Below are 17,016 nucleotides of genomic sequence, written 5' to 3'. Positions count from 1 at the left end.
CATTAGCTCTTTGTTGTAACGGTAATTTTCAATTCCTCTAGAATCTTCCTTTGTGGATGAACCACAGTTTACTTAAGCATGCCTCTATTATTGAACAGACCAACAGCATTTTAATAACGGACATGAATATTTTCAGCATTTTATTGGGAAGACTACTTTATTTTAACTATAACTGTGATGATTAATTATTACAACACCTTTATATCCGAAATGCATAGTCAACTTCAAGGCATTTAGGAGTTTGTGTTACTCTTTAAAACTTTTTCGGAGCTTTACTTGTGAAAGAAAAATCACGCAGGTGGGAATTAGGTATTTCAAACCAAGCTTGTGGATATGCTAAGAGAGAAATTTTCACACAGGTGGGCATTCTCCCATACCTGCTTTTTGGCTCCAGCTGCAGCAACCTTCAGAAAGGAGGCAATGGCTCAGCCCAGTGGGTCCTGGGACAGAAAGGCACATATTTTCTCTTGCCTCAGGCTAGTGTTCAGATTGGCTTTCTCTCCAACAAGTCAGAAAGGACTGAAGCATTCATGGTTGCAAATCAATTTTAATGGAAGTGGGAACTTATAAAAGGTATTCCAGATAAATACTAGAATAATATAGTTTAGGGCACTAAAGTGAAGAAAATGTTATTGCCACAGACAAGCCACCTGGGTCCAAAGGAGATCGGGATGACATTTAATAAGTAGTTCAGCTCTTATTTCCATGAATTACTATAAAAAATGGGACTCTTCATTAGATGAATTGAGGACATTTAATGTAAGGGTGTTTTTTTAAGGCGATACGGGCTTAGACCTAAAAATACTATAACCCTTGTGATGAGATTAGATCTTTATTATGATTCGATAACTAGAGAGAGGACGCTCAGGACCACGTGGGGCTGAAAACCTCTTCTCAGACCATGTGGCTCTCACATCTTTAATGATCACCCCTTTCCTTTCAGCCTGAGTAAGAAATCTAACTGGTGATGCTTGCAACCTATCTCTCATATCAGAAGCTTAAAGCCCTCCTCTGCCTAGAGCAACAGGGTGGAGCCGGGAGCCGGTAGAGACTCCAGGAACACTTAGGGAAGGAACAGTAGACACGGAGCATTTTGTTGTTCCCAGGGGAGCATGAGCCTCTGAGCAGCGGACCCGCCAGGGCTCACAGTCTTCCCTTCTCCCCGTCTTAATGGGGTGTCCCTCTCTTGGCCGTTAGACCAGCGTCCCACAGCATCAGTCATCCACAGGGAATTGTCATCAGGTTCCTGGTTCCCAGCATTGCCTGACAACCCTGCCGAGAATCATTGCAATTCTTCCCCTGAAACCAAAATAGTGGACCTGCCCCCAGGGCATACCTTGTACAGCCCAGACCCTGAGCGGCAGTAGCTCCTAGGCCGTGAGGCACACTCTGCCCTCAAGACATCATCCAGCACTGTGGCACTAAAAGGACCATCTAGCTCAGGAGTCGGCAAACTGCGGCTTGCGAGCCACATGCGGCTCTTTGGGGACGTACGTATATGTGGCTCTGAAGACAAATTGAAAATGAAAATAAAGCTATCATAGTTTCATTTACAAAATTTTAAAAGATATTATTCACAGAATGGTGATTTCATTTGTTTTATGGCTCTCGAATAATTTTTAAATTGTTGTGAGGGACAGGATTGGCTCTTGTATCTCAAAAGTTTGCCGACCCCTGGTCTAGAGCAAAGAATAAAGAAACCAATTTCTTCACACTCATTCATACTCTTCTTATCGTCCCTTTGCCAGTAAATGCCTTAGATCAGAGACGGGTCTTGTTCATCTTTGTATCCCTGTGCAGCTAGCATGGGGCCTGACACAAAATTGGCCCTCCGCAAATATTCCTGGAGTGAATAGGTGGGTGTTACTCATCCCACCTTTGTTTCTGTCATGTAGAAGCCAGGAATTACGTATCACTCACTTAGGGTAACTTTCTCGTATCTTTCTTGTGTGTCAGTTTCGTCTTCACATTCCTTCTCTTAGATGTCACTGACGCAGTCACAGGACTCCCTGCACATCAAAAGCACGTGGATGTGAGGTGCCCTGCTCTGCTGGGGCACCGGGAACCCTCGGCGGGCTGTCAGTGCCACTGATTACAGTTCGTCTCGCCAACATTAATTTTTGGCTTGTTCGTGTTCTCTATGCTAAATAAAAAACAGCTGAATTTCCAATAACGAGATCACATCAATCTTGTGCCAAGATTGTGTGTAGTACACATGAGAGGAAGAAATATTTTTACTTTATATGACTCTGCCCTGTAGGACTTGGGACTAAGTGCTGGCTGGTGATCACACTGAGAAGCATTCCTTTCTCTGTGTATTCTCTGCTTTTATCTTAAAATCGTAAAGGTTTATATGTATTTGAGTGTGTCAGTGTGTACATATGTGTGAGAGAATTACATGTGGAGACGGACTGGCAGCCGCTGAGTCAGGGAACAGCCAAGGTGGGCAGGCGTGCTGGCGCTTTGTGTGTGAAAGAAAAGGGCGCCATTTTCGTCCTACAGACGCTTTTAGCCCCCGATACGTAATTCCCATCACCACTGTCGGTGCCGTGTTGTCCGTGCAGTGACGTGGACCCAAATTGTCGGTGTGGACAGCTTGTCATTTGCGGTCACACAGACTATTGGTGAAGTCTCTGTCCTCCTGGCTTTGTTCCTCACGTTGTCAGTTTGGTTTTCACTAAAACCAAATCTAGTTTTCACAAACAAAATGCAAATCAGTACAATTCAAACTAGCCACTAAAAAAATGGAGAGAATTGCTGCCTGCTTGAGCCATGATTGACTCCTTCCCTCCCCCTATACTACTTGATTGTTTCGATTGTGCTTCGATGTATGTGTATATATCTATGTATCACTTTCACCATTTATAAGTGTGCAATTAATGCCATTAAATACATTCACAAGGCTTTCATTGATTACACCATCACCACTATCTATACGCAAAACCTTTTCATTATCCCCAACAAAAACTCTGTACCCATCAACTCTGTACTCCCCTTCCACCCTCAGCCCCTGGTAACCATTGTTTTACTTTCTGTCTCTATGAATTTGCCTATTCTAGGCACCTCATTATAAGCAGAATCATATAATATTTGTCCTTCTAGCTTACTTCATCATGCCTTATGTTTTCAGTGTCCATCCATGTTGTAGCATATAGCAAATGTTTATTCCTTTTTACGACTGTATAATATTCGATTGTACATATATGCCACATTTTGTTTATTCATACATCTATTGGGCACTTGGTTGTTCCCACCTTTTAGCTATTGTGAATGATGCTGCTATGAACATGCGTGTGCAAATATCTGTTCAAGTCCCAGCTTTCTGTTCTACTGGATACATACCTAGAAGCGGAATTGTTGGGTCATATGCTGTTCAATGTTTAACCTTTTGAGAAACTTAATATCCTTCTTCTTGAGACTCAGGTTTCAGCGTTCCATGTCACTGCTTCAGAAGCACTTTTCCTTACTCCTTAGTCAAAACTGGTACCCCGCCCCACTAACGCCCTGACACACACTATCATATCACCTCCTTTATTTTCTTCAGACGCTTGTCACTAGCTGACATTTTCTTGTTTATTTGATCCCTCTCTCTGTCCTCCCACTGGAGTGTCAGCCCCAGGAAGCTAGACCTCGTCTCTTGCTCGACACTGCTTCCCCAGCACTGAGAACACGGTGAGATGCACACGAGGCCGCTGGTCTCTGCTTGTTGATTGAATAACCTGTTCTCTTCTCTTTCAGTATTGGATACAAATGATCGGTTTCTACGAAAGATAACGATTGGGCAGGCGAACACAGAGAAGGGGTATTCCCGGCAGGTAGGTGGCCTTTGTTCACAGGAGCGGCTCTGTTCTTACGAGTATCGGCTTACACCTGGATCTCTGCTTTGCTCCTTGCTCTACCTGCGGTGGCCAGCGGGTCTCCCACCATTTCAAGGTTTTGTTTCCAATCCCTCAGCAGGACTGGGAGAGGCTCAAAAGGCGGGAAGTCTCCTGTATTATCTTATCCTTTTCTTGTGTGATTTTAGTTTCTGCATGAGCCACTCAGGGTGTCCCTTGAATGTAAATCCTAAGACATTTTATTGCAAACCCACCCAGTTATTATTACATCTGCATTACAACTAAAAAAAATGAAAATCTCAGACGTATTACTGAAGTTTAACAACCAAAGAAAAAACACCTAGTTGTTTGACTTAATAGATTGAGGCATTTTTGAGGATAATGTCTTATTACCCAAATGCAGAGCATGTGGAAGATATATTACAATGTCCACTTTCGTTTCAATAGGTCTGCAGTGTGGGGCGGTGGCGCTGAGGGACTGTAAATCCATCCATAGCTTTTCAGCCAGGCACAGTAGGCCTCTCAATTATTATTATTTTTCTATAATAAACTTTATATTTTAAGACAGTTTTAGATTTACAGCCTTTACATTGTTAAGTGTAAGAAGACTCCCTTTGACTCTAGTATTTAGTCCTCATACCAAATAGATGTTTAGACCTTTTGAATATTTTGAAGTAAAAAGTGAATATGGGGATTGGATCAGGAAGACAGTGTAAGCCCCTTAACCTTCCCTCCTCCTCCAAATTCTGAAACTTGCATACAGAAACAGATTTCAAACCATTAGTGTCCGTGCGAAAAAAACCAGAGTCATTGCAATACAATTTTAGGAGCTTCAGAAAGATAGGAAAGTAGAAGTGGATTGATGGAGAAAAGCACAGCCCCACATCTGGTGGGAGTGTTTCAGGGGGTCTGTAAATTCAGAGACCTAAGTCTCAGAAACAGGAGAGGGCCAGAACACCCCTCAGGGTGAGTTGTTGGGGACAGCTCCCAAGAAGCTGGTGGACGGGCCCTTCTCATGACACCTGTGCCGACTTCCATCCTGTTGATGAATTTGTCTCAGTCGGGGTTCTGAGTGTGGTCCTGAGGCCAAAGCCTCGCATGTCCCACCCAGCCCTGGGGTGCCCCTCACATCACAGTCACAGATTTGCGGGTACTCTATGCCTTCTATCTGGCATTGAAAAGTGTCTTGTTCAAAGAAAAGCAATGTATTTTTACTTTTTTTTTTAGGAAATTGCAGCCTTTTGTCATTTGCACAGGAGGCGCTCTAAGGATTAGCAGTGGCCCTGTGATAAGGATTAGGACAGGAGGCCAAGCAGCCGCATGTCCTATGTCTTACCCTCCTGAATCCCTGGTGATAGATAGGCTGAGGCCATTACATCAGGCCCACAGGCAGGAAGAAAGGAGCACCAAAGCCTAGAAGTGCCACACTTTAAGAAAACCCGTCTTGGGAAGACTGACAGGAGACCTAACAAAGAAACTCGGATGCCCACGGGAAAAACAAGATGGGAGAGCATATGGAAATTCTCTTTAAAAGACTAGCGTCAGTATTCTCAGAGGACTGAGAGACACGTCATACAAGGAGTGAGAATTGGCCATTGTGAAAAAAAGTAGGTTCAAATCTTAGAAATACAACTATGATGTCAAAACAAAAATCCAGTTAGTGGACTGGGTAAGAGAACAGGCCTAAGTGTGTGAGAGCAGGAAGGCCAATCCAGGGCACTCTCTCAGAACCTAGTACCCAAAGGAAAGCAGTAGAAAATGTACAGGAAAAGTTAGACACGGGATGCACACTGAGACGTTCTCAGCCGCATCTCCTAAAAAGGGAATTCATTGACTTGAAGGAAAACATGGATTTTCCTATTACAGACACTAACAAGTGCTGAGCAGGATGGATGAAAAACAACTTGAACCTAGAAGGGAAAAAAAATACCTTCCCAAGGGCTGCCAGAGAGAAAAAAGCCCTAGCTCATGACAAAGGGGTAAGACTCAGATTGGCATCAGTTCTCATTGACAGCACTGAATGCAAGGTGACACTGGGAAAATTGACTTGGCATTCTGAAGGAAAAATATTTTCAACCTAGACTCCCCAAGCAGAATGAGAATAGCAGCAGCAGCAACGGTGAGCCATTCTGAATAGAACACACAAAGCAAGCTGCCTGGAGTGTTGCTTTGGTAGTTGCTATAGATAGGAACCAGCACCGATATAACATGCTGAAGCGCTAAAGAAAAGAATAGATAATTTTGACATAATAAAAAATTAAAATCTGCGGTGTGAAAAAATGACATGCAAAAATGTTCAAGGACCAGTAACAGACTAGGAGAGAATATTTACAGTACCGGGGGTGCCAAAAAAATGTATACACATGACTTATTCATCTTTTGTTATCAGTATATATTATTACAATTTTAATACAGTTTTTTTCCTTTCTTAAAATGTGTATGCATTTTTGGGGGGCACCCTCTGAATATATAACAAAGGATTAATGTGCGAAATATAAAAAGAATCTCCCCAAATTAATACTCAAATATTATTCTCAGTAAGACCTTCACTTCACTGGTCACCATCTTTAAAACTGCAACTGCCCGTCCCAAAATTCCCTCTTTCCTTTCCCTGCTAGCTTTGCTTCTCTTGTTTATTTTCTGCCTCCCCTTGCTAAAATGTGACTTTCATGACGACAAGGGGTTTTGTCTGTTTTGTTCACTGCTGTATTCTCAGTACATAGAACTTTGTTACATGGTTGTAGTAGATGTTAATAAATATTTGCTAAATAAATGAACCTAATAAGTAGAAGGCAGTTTTACAAAAACAAATAAAATGCCAAGTAATCATGAAACTGCAAATTAAAAAACAATGAGGCATTATTTACCTATGAGCTTATCAAAACCTAAATAAATAATAAATATTAGTAAGGATGCAAAGAAATAGAAACTTTCATGCAGTGTCAGTGGGAGTATAGATTGATAAAGCCTCTTAGATGATAGTTAGTTAGTATTAAAATTTGAAATGACCCAACATATCCAACTCCAGGACTATAGATTTAAAAGAGAGAGAGAGAGAGAGAATATTTGCATATGTGCAAAAAACAAAAACTATGTATAAGGATATTAATTACAGCATTATTTGTAATGGTGAAAATTTGAAACAATCCAAATGTTTATCAGTCGGGCTTATATATCTTTGGTGCCTCCACATGTGGCTGTTGAAAATAATAAAGTGTATGTAGGCAGGTGACACAGAGCTCTCCTAACAATTGTGAAATGTAAGTTCTCTTTAAAAACTTAAAAAAAAAAAACTTACACATTAAAAAAATTTGATGTAAGGGCCGGCTGAGTGGCGCGATGGTTAAGAACTGGCTTGGGACGCCAGAGGGCCCTGGTTCGGATCCCACATATGAGGGCCAGTGACACTGCCCTCCACAGCTAAGATGCTGAACAACAGCTCAACCTGGAGCTGGGCTGGCATGAGTCGCCGGCGACGGCGTAGGCTGCAGCCCCTGCTGCAGTGGGTTGCCATAAGCTACCTTGTGTGGCCAGCAGCCGCAGTGAGCGGCCATCCAGAAGCCAGCAACTGATGTGCCTCGCCCAGGAAGAGCGCAATGATGGTGCCAACTTGGGCCAGTGAAGCAGCGTCCTCCACAACTAGACTGAAGAACAAAAACAAAACCAACAGCAACTTGTCTGTTCCCCTTCCCCCAATTCCCCAGCACTGTTCCCATCCCCCCAATTCCCCAATTTAAAAAAAAAAAATTGATGTAAAATACATATAGTGAAATCTAGCTTATGTTAAGAAAATGCCATCATGTGTGTTCATGTATGTATATAAGCACATAAAATGGAAGCTGGTAAAATGTACTCCAACTTCTGACACTAGTTACTTCTGGAAAGAGGTTTGGGGAAAAAGAAGACCTTCCACATTTTCTCTGCATATTTTTGTTCCGAAACTAAGCCCCAGAGAGGGACGATTATTAATGGCTATGATTGGAATGCCTATGACGTGCCTGGTATTGGTAGGCTCATTACATACATTGGCACATTCAGTTTGTAAATCTAGTTTACAAACGAGAAAAGTGGTTATATAACTTGCCCAAGGTTATAGCCTATATTTACGCACACATGTTTTTAAATGAAAAGGGATTGTTTTCATTTTTATGTGTATTCTTGTTGGATGATATGCTCAGGACAAAGTTCTGGATCCATAATTGCAGAGTCAAAGAGGGCACAGATTTCGAGTGCTGGCGTGTATTTCCACATTACCTCCAGAAAAGCCATGCCAATTCATAGCGTTGCCAGCATTGCTGAAATCCTTTGTTTAAATGTGTGATAAGTAATAAGAATAATCTCATTCATATGATTACACCTTTATATGATTTTGAAATATTTTATTTGCAAAACAAAAATGAGCAGCCCTATAATAGGTACATCATCCAGCCAATAAAATGAGTAACAATCATATCTACATTGACCCAATTTGTTTCATTTTTTATGTTGCGCAAGATGCCAAATTTTGAGAATGTAATGATTACAAATGAAGAACTTGTACGTGTATTATAAATTCCACTTATTACTTACACAGGTAATATTCTAAGAATACTTCTAGTCTCACATTTTATATAGAAAGTCTCAAGAGTTTTAGTTATTTTTTAATATGCAATGTTTATAATGGAATGGTGGTATAGAGAATTCTAAATATCATACAATGAAAAATCACTTATGTTTGGAGTGGGTTATATTGAGACTGTAATAATTGGATATAGTTGCACTTGACTTTCACGTAATATTTTTTCGCTAAATAGATGGCTAAATGAAATCCCAATCAGGAAGTAGCCAGAAAGCTCCTTATTTCCTTCATTTCCTTTCTTGTCAGTGACGGAAATGGACAATTCGTAAGGTGATCCCACTAGGGCATAGCTATTAATATTTCCTCTCTGCGTAAGCTTGAACTTATCTGACTCACATGCCCCTTGGGAAGAAGAGAATTCAGCCGGAGCATAATGAAGTGGTTTGTCCAGTGGCTGAATCAGGAGGAGGAGGAAGTACACATTCCTCGTGTCTCTTTTAGTTCCTGCTAGACTATGTGCAGCCTGGACTCAGAGCCCGGAACGAGAATAAGAGGGCCCGTGGACTTTCCACAAAAAGGAGTTGCTCTCCAGCAGTCATCGCTGGGCATGTCAAGATCTGATGTGGCCACGCCCTCGTGGACAGCTGGACATTGATTCTGTGTCTCCTTTTGACTTGGGGGAATCATACAAGTGAGGGTGTCCTTGCTGCTGTGTTGAGCTCTACCTCTGGGAAACACCTCAGGACCGTATTTCACTGTCTGCTCATCACCTCTTTGCTGGATAGACAAACGCAGCCCCCTGACACACCGATGAGGAACCACGGAGGCGGTCAGCAGGCTGCCCATTTATTCAGTGGATATGTGTTGAGTGCCTACTGGGCTTCATTCACACTCAGTCCTCCCAGCTGGGATTCAGAAGTGGACCCTCCCCAAATAGTACCCGCCTTCAGGGCACTTAGAGTCCAGTGGTGGAGACATGTATCATACGTAGTCCTGTTAATCATTAATTGCAAGTCTGAAACATGCTATACAGAACAAACCTCTTAGTGCCCTGAGCTGGTGTAACGGGACTAGACAGGCAGCGTCTGCTCAGCAGAGCCAGTGAAAGAAGAGGCCGCCCTAGACAGCACCAGGCCCAGGACCATGTATGCTCTAGACACTCAGAAAACGTGTGCATTTGAGAACAGCCCATTGAGGTAAACCCGCAGACCTGCAAGAACAGTAAATGCTGAAATACAGCTCCTTGGCCCCAATGCCGACCGGCACCTTTGCTTTTGCCATTGCAGGCGCAGTTTGACATCGCAGTGGCGAGCGAGATCATGGCGGTGCTGGCCCTGACCGACAGCCTCACGGACATGAAGGAGAGGCTGGGAAGAATGGTAGTGGCCAGTGACAAAGATGGGCAGCCCATAACAGCAGAAGATTTGGTGCGTAGATCCGTCTCAGAGCTCCAGAGAGCTCGCTGTCCCTGTTCTTTAGTAATCAGGAGAAGGAAGAATTTCTTTCTCTTATCAATGTGTGTAATGGGAATTTAGAGAATTTCTGCACATACCTTTTTCCCCCCTCACAAGCCTGTTTGTTTCATAGCTTCATAATGTTCTCATAGGCATTTATTAATGTGCTTATAATTGGCTTTGCCCAAAGCACATGAAATTGATTTCATAAGCTTTTCTCGATCCTTGCCAGTCCTGACCTGTGCTCTCCTGGGGGTGGGGTTGCCCTCCTGGCTTTTTAAAAAAACTTCAGTCTATGCCTGCTTTAAATTGAGGGCAAATCACCTTTCAAAGGAATAGGACGTAAGTGGCTCCACCATCATGAAAGGGAAAATTAAATTAATCGGGCACATTTTTGGCTCCAGCCTGCTCCCTGGGCACCCTGGCTTGTTTAATTTTGTGCCTTAGATTTGGGTTTCACATTATAAAAGCAGGTCTCCACCTTAATCAGTGTTACTCATATCTGGCTCCTTTTTGAATGGAATGATGCTTTTTATAATATAAAGCTTTCAGGGAATCCTGGCACACTGCTGCCGTTTTTAGTGCTTATTCTAATTTGGCACACTAATCGTTTTGTTCTTCTTTTTCATAACCGTCTTTCCTGTTAAGTTAAACCCCACCAATGGTATAGTTATTTCATTTGCTTGCACGTATTTATAAGTATGCAGGTATGCCACAGGCCTGTTGGGCAGCCATTACTCTAAATTTAAGCTTACTTCCCACATACTGAGTCACATACAATAGTGAAACTAAAACACACACTGCCGGTTGAAAAAACAGTTGTGGAAGGAGAAAAGCAAATTAATATTTTATTAATTCCAAGAGCTTAGGATGTAATACAAATCCTTTGCCAACATGTCTTGATTACGTTTTGGCTGCTTTAGAAGAAATGAATCTGACTGACTCATCTCGTAGGGTCTTGTCAAGTAAATTAAATAGATAGTTTGTATCGGCAGCCCTGTGGAATGCTCAGTACAAAGCTTAAAGAGAAAACCCATGTTCCGCTTGCTGTAAAAACACTGCTTTCCGAAAGTTGTGAAACACTACATTTCTATCTAAACTGACATATTACAGTTTCTGTATAAATATATTTTTCTGTATCCTATTAACCTTACGTACCAATAAATACTTGGCAGGAGTAATTTGAAACTTAATCCTCAAATATCCCTAAACTTATATTTTTGTATGTGATAAAAACCTTTGTTCTGGAACAAACTCAGTCTGTTCTTTTTAGTTACCTTTTGTGTTTCTTTGCAAAAGTACCTAATCTCTGCCGAGTGTATTCATCGAGTTGGAGCTATGAGTGGTTGGTCCTCTATAAAAAACTAAGGGAGGACTTTCAGAGCATCTGTCTTTTCATTTTGCTGATTTACAGCTTGTTTTTGATTTGGTCAAAAAAAATATCTATGTATTGCATTTGAGAAAAGAAATAGATGGCCTCTGAAAGTTTCTTACAAGATGATTGATTCTGATATCCCCTAGGAGACTATGTCCAAGCCCTCCCCACCGTGGACTTGAGACATGGAACAGGTGGCATAGCTTATAGTGGACATGACAGGCCCAGAGCTGCTCTTGGTGACGTGTTTTTGCGTGGGTTTGGGTTTGGTTACAGTGTGTAAGGAGCAACAAAAGATAAGATGTGGCATGGAAAACCAAGCAGGTGGTAACCTCCCTGAGACGATCCAACAGAAACGTCCAGTTTCTCCCTCCTTTTAGTTTCTTAAGCCATGTTTATTCGACTGGGAAGTATAGGCAAGGATAGTGTACAGAAAAACAAGCAAACTACTACTCTTTTTCTGCGTGTTCTGTGTTATGAAAAGAGAACTAATTTCTCTGAGCCCTTCCTGGCCTGCAGCTTTCACAGCAAAACATCTTAATACATTTATAATAGGTGGGTTATGTTTTTTGCAATGTATATTTTGTACAATCAGGTAGAAAATGAGTTGGATTTTCTTATAAATCTGAAATGATTGGATATAAAAATAGAAATTAATCACATAGAGAAATACTTATTATAATATTGTTGGTGATAGAAGTGGAGGGAGAAAGTAAGAAACTAGTGCACTTTGGAGCGATGAAGATTCTCTGGATTCCACCACCAGATCTGTTAACATCTGTGGCATGCCATTTTTATATTCTCATGGCTACATTTACATGCATTTGCTCATATTAAAGCCTTGCAGTAACTGACTGGCTTGTTGTAAAACACTTGCCCATTAGCAGAGGTGGAAAGGGTTTTTTTAAAGCTTACCTTTGTGGCTTTTGGTGCACTTTCTCCATCAGTGCTTAGACTTCATCTTGTCCCTCCCTTCTCTCTTCTTTTCCAGGAAGGGGGACTTAGCGGGAGCCTGGCCCAGGGCTTCCCGGGACTGGAGGGAGGCAGCCTCACTCCAAGCAGACAGATCATACGAGACACAGAAAATGAGCAGCCTTTCAAATGCAACAGTTTTTTAAGTGCCTTCTCTGTCTGTGGGATGAGACAATGGGTGCTTTTAGGCCGTTCCCTTTACCTCTCTTCATTCCCTGTCTGTAAATAGCCTTGTTTCAGTTCTTCAACTCATTTCTTTGGGCAATAGTAAAATCTCGGGTAATGAAAAAATAATGATCAGACTTGCCAGGAAACACTTTTAGGTGGACTGAGAGATCTGCTTTCTGGCAAGCCTCTGAAACACCCTCAGGGGAGGTTTTAGAAAAAAAAAAATGCAATGACTGCTGCGTCCCCATCACTCTTCACCTCTTAGGTGGTTGGCATCCATTCATGTGGGGAGAGATGGACACAGGCAGCAGTGCTGTGTCACATGTAATCCAGAGGTGACAGGAGCCTGTGGGATGCCCACGTGGGAGGTAGGCTGGTGGGAAACAGCAAGAGATTTGCCCTTCTGCAGATCATCTCTTATCAATAATCTAAATAAGTATTTTTTTTATTGGGAGAAAATATTTTTTAATTTATTTTTAGTTATAGTTGACATATAATATTAGATTCGTTTCAGTGTACAACCTAGTGATTCAACATTTATGTACCTTGTGATTACCACAATAAATCTTGTAACCATCTGTCACTGTACGTAGTTATTATGATATTGGCTGTATTCCTTATGCTGAACATTACAGACCCATGACTTATTTTATAACTGAAGTCTGTATTCTTTAATCTTCTCCTTTTCCACCCAGCCCTCCCAACCCCCTCCTGCCTGGAAACCATCCATTTATTCTCTGTACCTATGAGTTTGTTTCTGTTTTGTTTTGTTGGGATTCCACATATAAATGAAATTATGATATTTGTCTTTCTCTGTCTGACTTGTTTCGCTTAGCATAATAATACCATCTAGGTATATCCATGTTGTAGAAAATGGCAAGATTTCATTATTTTTTATGGCTGAGTAATGTTCCATTGTGTATATGTACCACCTCTTCTCTGTCCATTCATCTATCTGTGGACACGTAGGTTGCTTCCATATCTTGGCTATGAACATAGGAGTTCATATATCTTTTCATATTATTATTTTCATTGTCTCTGGGTAAATACCCAGGAGTGGAATTGCTGGGTTATAAGGTTGTTCTGTTTTTAATTTTTTTAGGAACCTCCATACTGTTTTTCATAGTGGTTGCACAATTTGCAATTCCACCAACTGTACAAGGGTACCTTTTCTCCGCATCCTTGCCAACACTTCTTTGTTGATTTATTGATGATAGCCATCCTGACAGGTGTGAGGTGGTATCTCATTGTGGTTTTAATTTGCGTTTCTCTGATGATTAGTGACATTGAGCATCTTTTCATGTGTCTGTTGGCCGTCTGTATGTCCTCTTTGGTAAATTGTCCGTTCAGGTTCTCTGCCCATTTTTTAATTGGATTGTTTGTGTTTGATCTTGAGCTGTATGCATTTTTTATATATTTTGGATATTAACCCCTTCTCGGATGTATCATTTGCAAATATCTTCTCCCATTCAGCAGGTTGCCTTTTCACCTTGTTGATGGTTTCCTCTGCTGTGCAGAAGCTTTTTAGTTTGATGTGGTCCTGTTTGTTTACTTTTTCTTGCCCTTGACCAAGGAGACATATCCAAAAAATTGTTATATATGTATAGCAATAACAATTGTGTGTGTGTGTGTGTGTGTGTGTGTGTGTGTGTGTGTGTGTGTCTAAGAAGGATGTTACAGAGTTTACTGCCCATGTTTTCTTCTAGGTGCATTATCATGTCAGGTGTTACATTTAAGTCTTTAACCCATTTTGAATTTATTTTTGTATATGGTGTAAGAAAGTGGTCTAGTTTTATCTTTTCACATGTATCTGTCCAATTTTCCCAACACCATTTATTGAAGAGACTGTCTTTCCCCATTGTATATTCTTGCCTCCTGTGTTGTAGATCGACCAGGTAAGTATGGGTGTATTTCTCCGCTCCCTGTTGTGTTCCACTGATCCATGTGCCTGTTTTGGTGCCAGTACCATGCTGTTTTGATTACGATAGCCTTGTAGTATAGTTTGAAATCAGGGAGCATGAGGCCTCCAGCTTTGTTTTTTTTTCTCAAGGTTTCGTTTCTTTGACGGTTTCATATAAATTTTAGGATTGTTTGTTCCAGTTCTTTGAAAAATGCCATTCATATTTTGATAAAGATTAAATAATTGTGTGTTTTTTTCCCTCTCTCTCCTTTAGGGGGTGACAGGTGCTTTGACAGTTTTGATGAAAGATGCAATAAAACCAAACCTGATGCAGACCCTAGAAGTAAGTGATTTCTTTTCTGTAGAAATTGTTGACAGTTTGGATTAATTGTACTGCTTATGTGTCCCCACATGTGAACATGTCCAACCAATAGAAGCCCACAAGGAGCATCAGAATAACTCCTTGGTCATCCAAAAAAGGTTAAAAGTGTACTCATAGCTTCTTTAATATAATTCATATCTTGGCTAATGAAGTACTAATTGACCAGAGTAGAAACTTAGAAATGCAATGTCTGTCTAGTGTCTCTGATGTTGTGTAGCCATATTTACACGATATGATTTATTTTGCCTTTTTCTGATTTAGCCTCTCATAATCATTTGCTTTTTGAGTTTTTTGGTTTGTTTTTCCCAAACAAAACATGTAATGAATGTTGAGAAATGTGTTACAGGAGAATATGCTATACCCTACTAAGACTTATATATGGCTTATAATGGCTTCGCCTACTCTTGTCTTCATTGAACTTAAACATTTCCTCATCAAAATATCTCTATTTTCATCCACTTTTTTAGTCACTCATCTTGCTCTTTTGATGTAGTAATTGTCTAATTCCCTCCTCTAGCTAATGAGAACCCAGGATTTGGGTGCAAACAAGGAGGCATTGTCTGGGTTGGGTTGACAAAGAGATAAGTGGGAGGGTGGGCGTGGAGGTGGGGGATTGGGGAGACAGTAGTGTACTGGTGTTTTAGCGCCAGACTCTGGTTCTGAATTTCCTGAGCTCGAAAGTTCAGACTTCTACACCTAGTTACCAAGAGCCACTAGGGGGTAAAAGGCATTTCAAACTTACGTATAAAATTGGATCTTTGATTCCCAACAACCTCCTACTACTCCCAAACTTGCTCCTTCCCCCAAACCTAGTCAGTGAGTGGTTCCAACCCAAAACCTAGAGAGGGCCTGAAGGCCCGTCCCCCTTCCCCTGCCCACCTGCCCCACCGAGCAGCCTCCCAGCTGGTCTCACTTTCCACTGTTTCTTCCAAACCTTTCTCCACTCAGCAGGCCGCGGTCTCTAAAACCTGAATCAGGTCCTGTTCCCTCCTGCTTAGCGTTCTTGTCCTCACGCTGGCCTAGGAATCCCGCAGGACTTGATCCCGCCCTGTCCCCGTCATGCCTCATCTTCGTCTGTCTCTCCCTGCCCGGGCCTGCTCCATGCAGCCCCCACTGCCAGGATGCCCCTCCCGATCTTCACGGGCTCCTGCCCTTCTCTGAGGTCTCATGTCATTTCAATATCAGCGCCCCAGATGGGCCCCTGGGACCACTCAGTCAAACACAGCCCCAGTCACGCTGCCCTGTCACCGTCTTGTCATCCTCTGCATGGCATGGAATTTATCCGAGAGTTCCTATTGCCTTGTTCACTGTATTTCTCCTCCCACCAGGATGAGAGCAGGACCTTTTCCATCCTGTTCATCACCATATTCCTAGTTCCTGGAAGTGCCTCACACATATTAGGTGCTCAGTAAACACTTGTTGAATAATTAACTGAATACTTATTATTTTTACTACATTGCTCCTAAAAATACATATTTGTTAAATAAACAACTGAATGAATGAGAAAAAAACACATAAAGAGATGCAACATTGCTTCCTCAAACACTTCCCTCTCAAGAAATGAACACATTATTATTTTTAGGGATAATCAGCTTATTGTTTTAAATAATTATCTTTCTTAAATTAAAAATTACTTGCACCTTTAAGATATATACCATTCTAAAAGTCAAGTTTCCATTTAGTGAATGAATTCATTGGCTGGGTGGCTCCTAAACAATTCTTATTGTACTCACATTTGTATCTCTTTTTCATTTAAAACTAGGCCATTTTGTCGTTACTTTAAGACAATTGGCATTGTTTAAAAAATAAACACAGCATTCAGTTAAAATATCTGCATGTATGAGCTCTGCCAGCTGAGTCCTAAATAATCATTTTAGGCTAGTCTGGCTGATCGGTGGCACTAGGAATCTAAATCAGCGAATAATCTAAAAGCCTCTGGTTAGTAGACACATTGTGCTTCCGTGTTCACGTTTGAATACACTTGATTGTTGGGCCCAATGAGGGTTATCCAGGGTTACATTGCTATGAGTTGCCAGGAAACCAGTAGTTTTCAACCCTGGATTGAAATCACACCCGAATCACCTATTGGGTTGTTGGAAAAGTCATGATGTATTTTGTCTATGTTTTTCAAAGGTCATTTATTTATATAAAGAACACAGATCAATCAGTGATTTATTGCCCGTTTTGTTCAATAACCTTTTGCCATCTTTCAGTGAGCTTCATAATTCCTCATTTATAGAAGGACCTGTCTTTATTTGCGAAAAACTGAACAAGGTGCTGATTTACAGCCTCGTCTGAATTGAACATCATACTATGCAAGGAGTTTTAGAGAGCGCGAAATAAGTGGAAGTCTGACGGCGCAAGGTCAGGC

At 41.4% G+C, this 17,016-nt stretch overlaps 1 protein-coding gene across 1 annotated transcript in view; it reads left to right on the top strand.

Moving 5' to 3' along the window:
- The window catches only part of MTHFD1L (methylenetetrahydrofolate dehydrogenase (NADP+ dependent) 1 like), a 193,336-nt gene that overhangs the window by 61,657 nt on the left and 114,663 nt on the right, over nt 1-17,016 (top strand). The window contains exons 17-19 of the mRNA XM_019638958.1: nt 3,739-3,815; nt 9,681-9,821; nt 14,538-14,606. Coding sequence (XP_019494503.1) covers nt 3,739-3,815; nt 9,681-9,821; nt 14,538-14,606 — 287 coding nt within the window. The remainder of the gene's footprint in view (nt 1-3,738; nt 3,816-9,680; nt 9,822-14,537; nt 14,607-17,016) is intronic.

The sequence above is a fragment of the Hipposideros armiger genome, unplaced genomic scaffold (assembly GCF_001890085.2).
Source record: "Hipposideros armiger isolate ML-2016 unplaced genomic scaffold, ASM189008v1 scaffold_41, whole genome shotgun sequence".
Lineage (NCBI taxonomy): Eukaryota > Metazoa > Chordata > Mammalia > Chiroptera > Hipposideridae > Hipposideros > Hipposideros armiger.
Note: the sequence above shows the minus strand (reverse complement) of the source record. Positions and strands in the feature narration are given on the sequence as shown.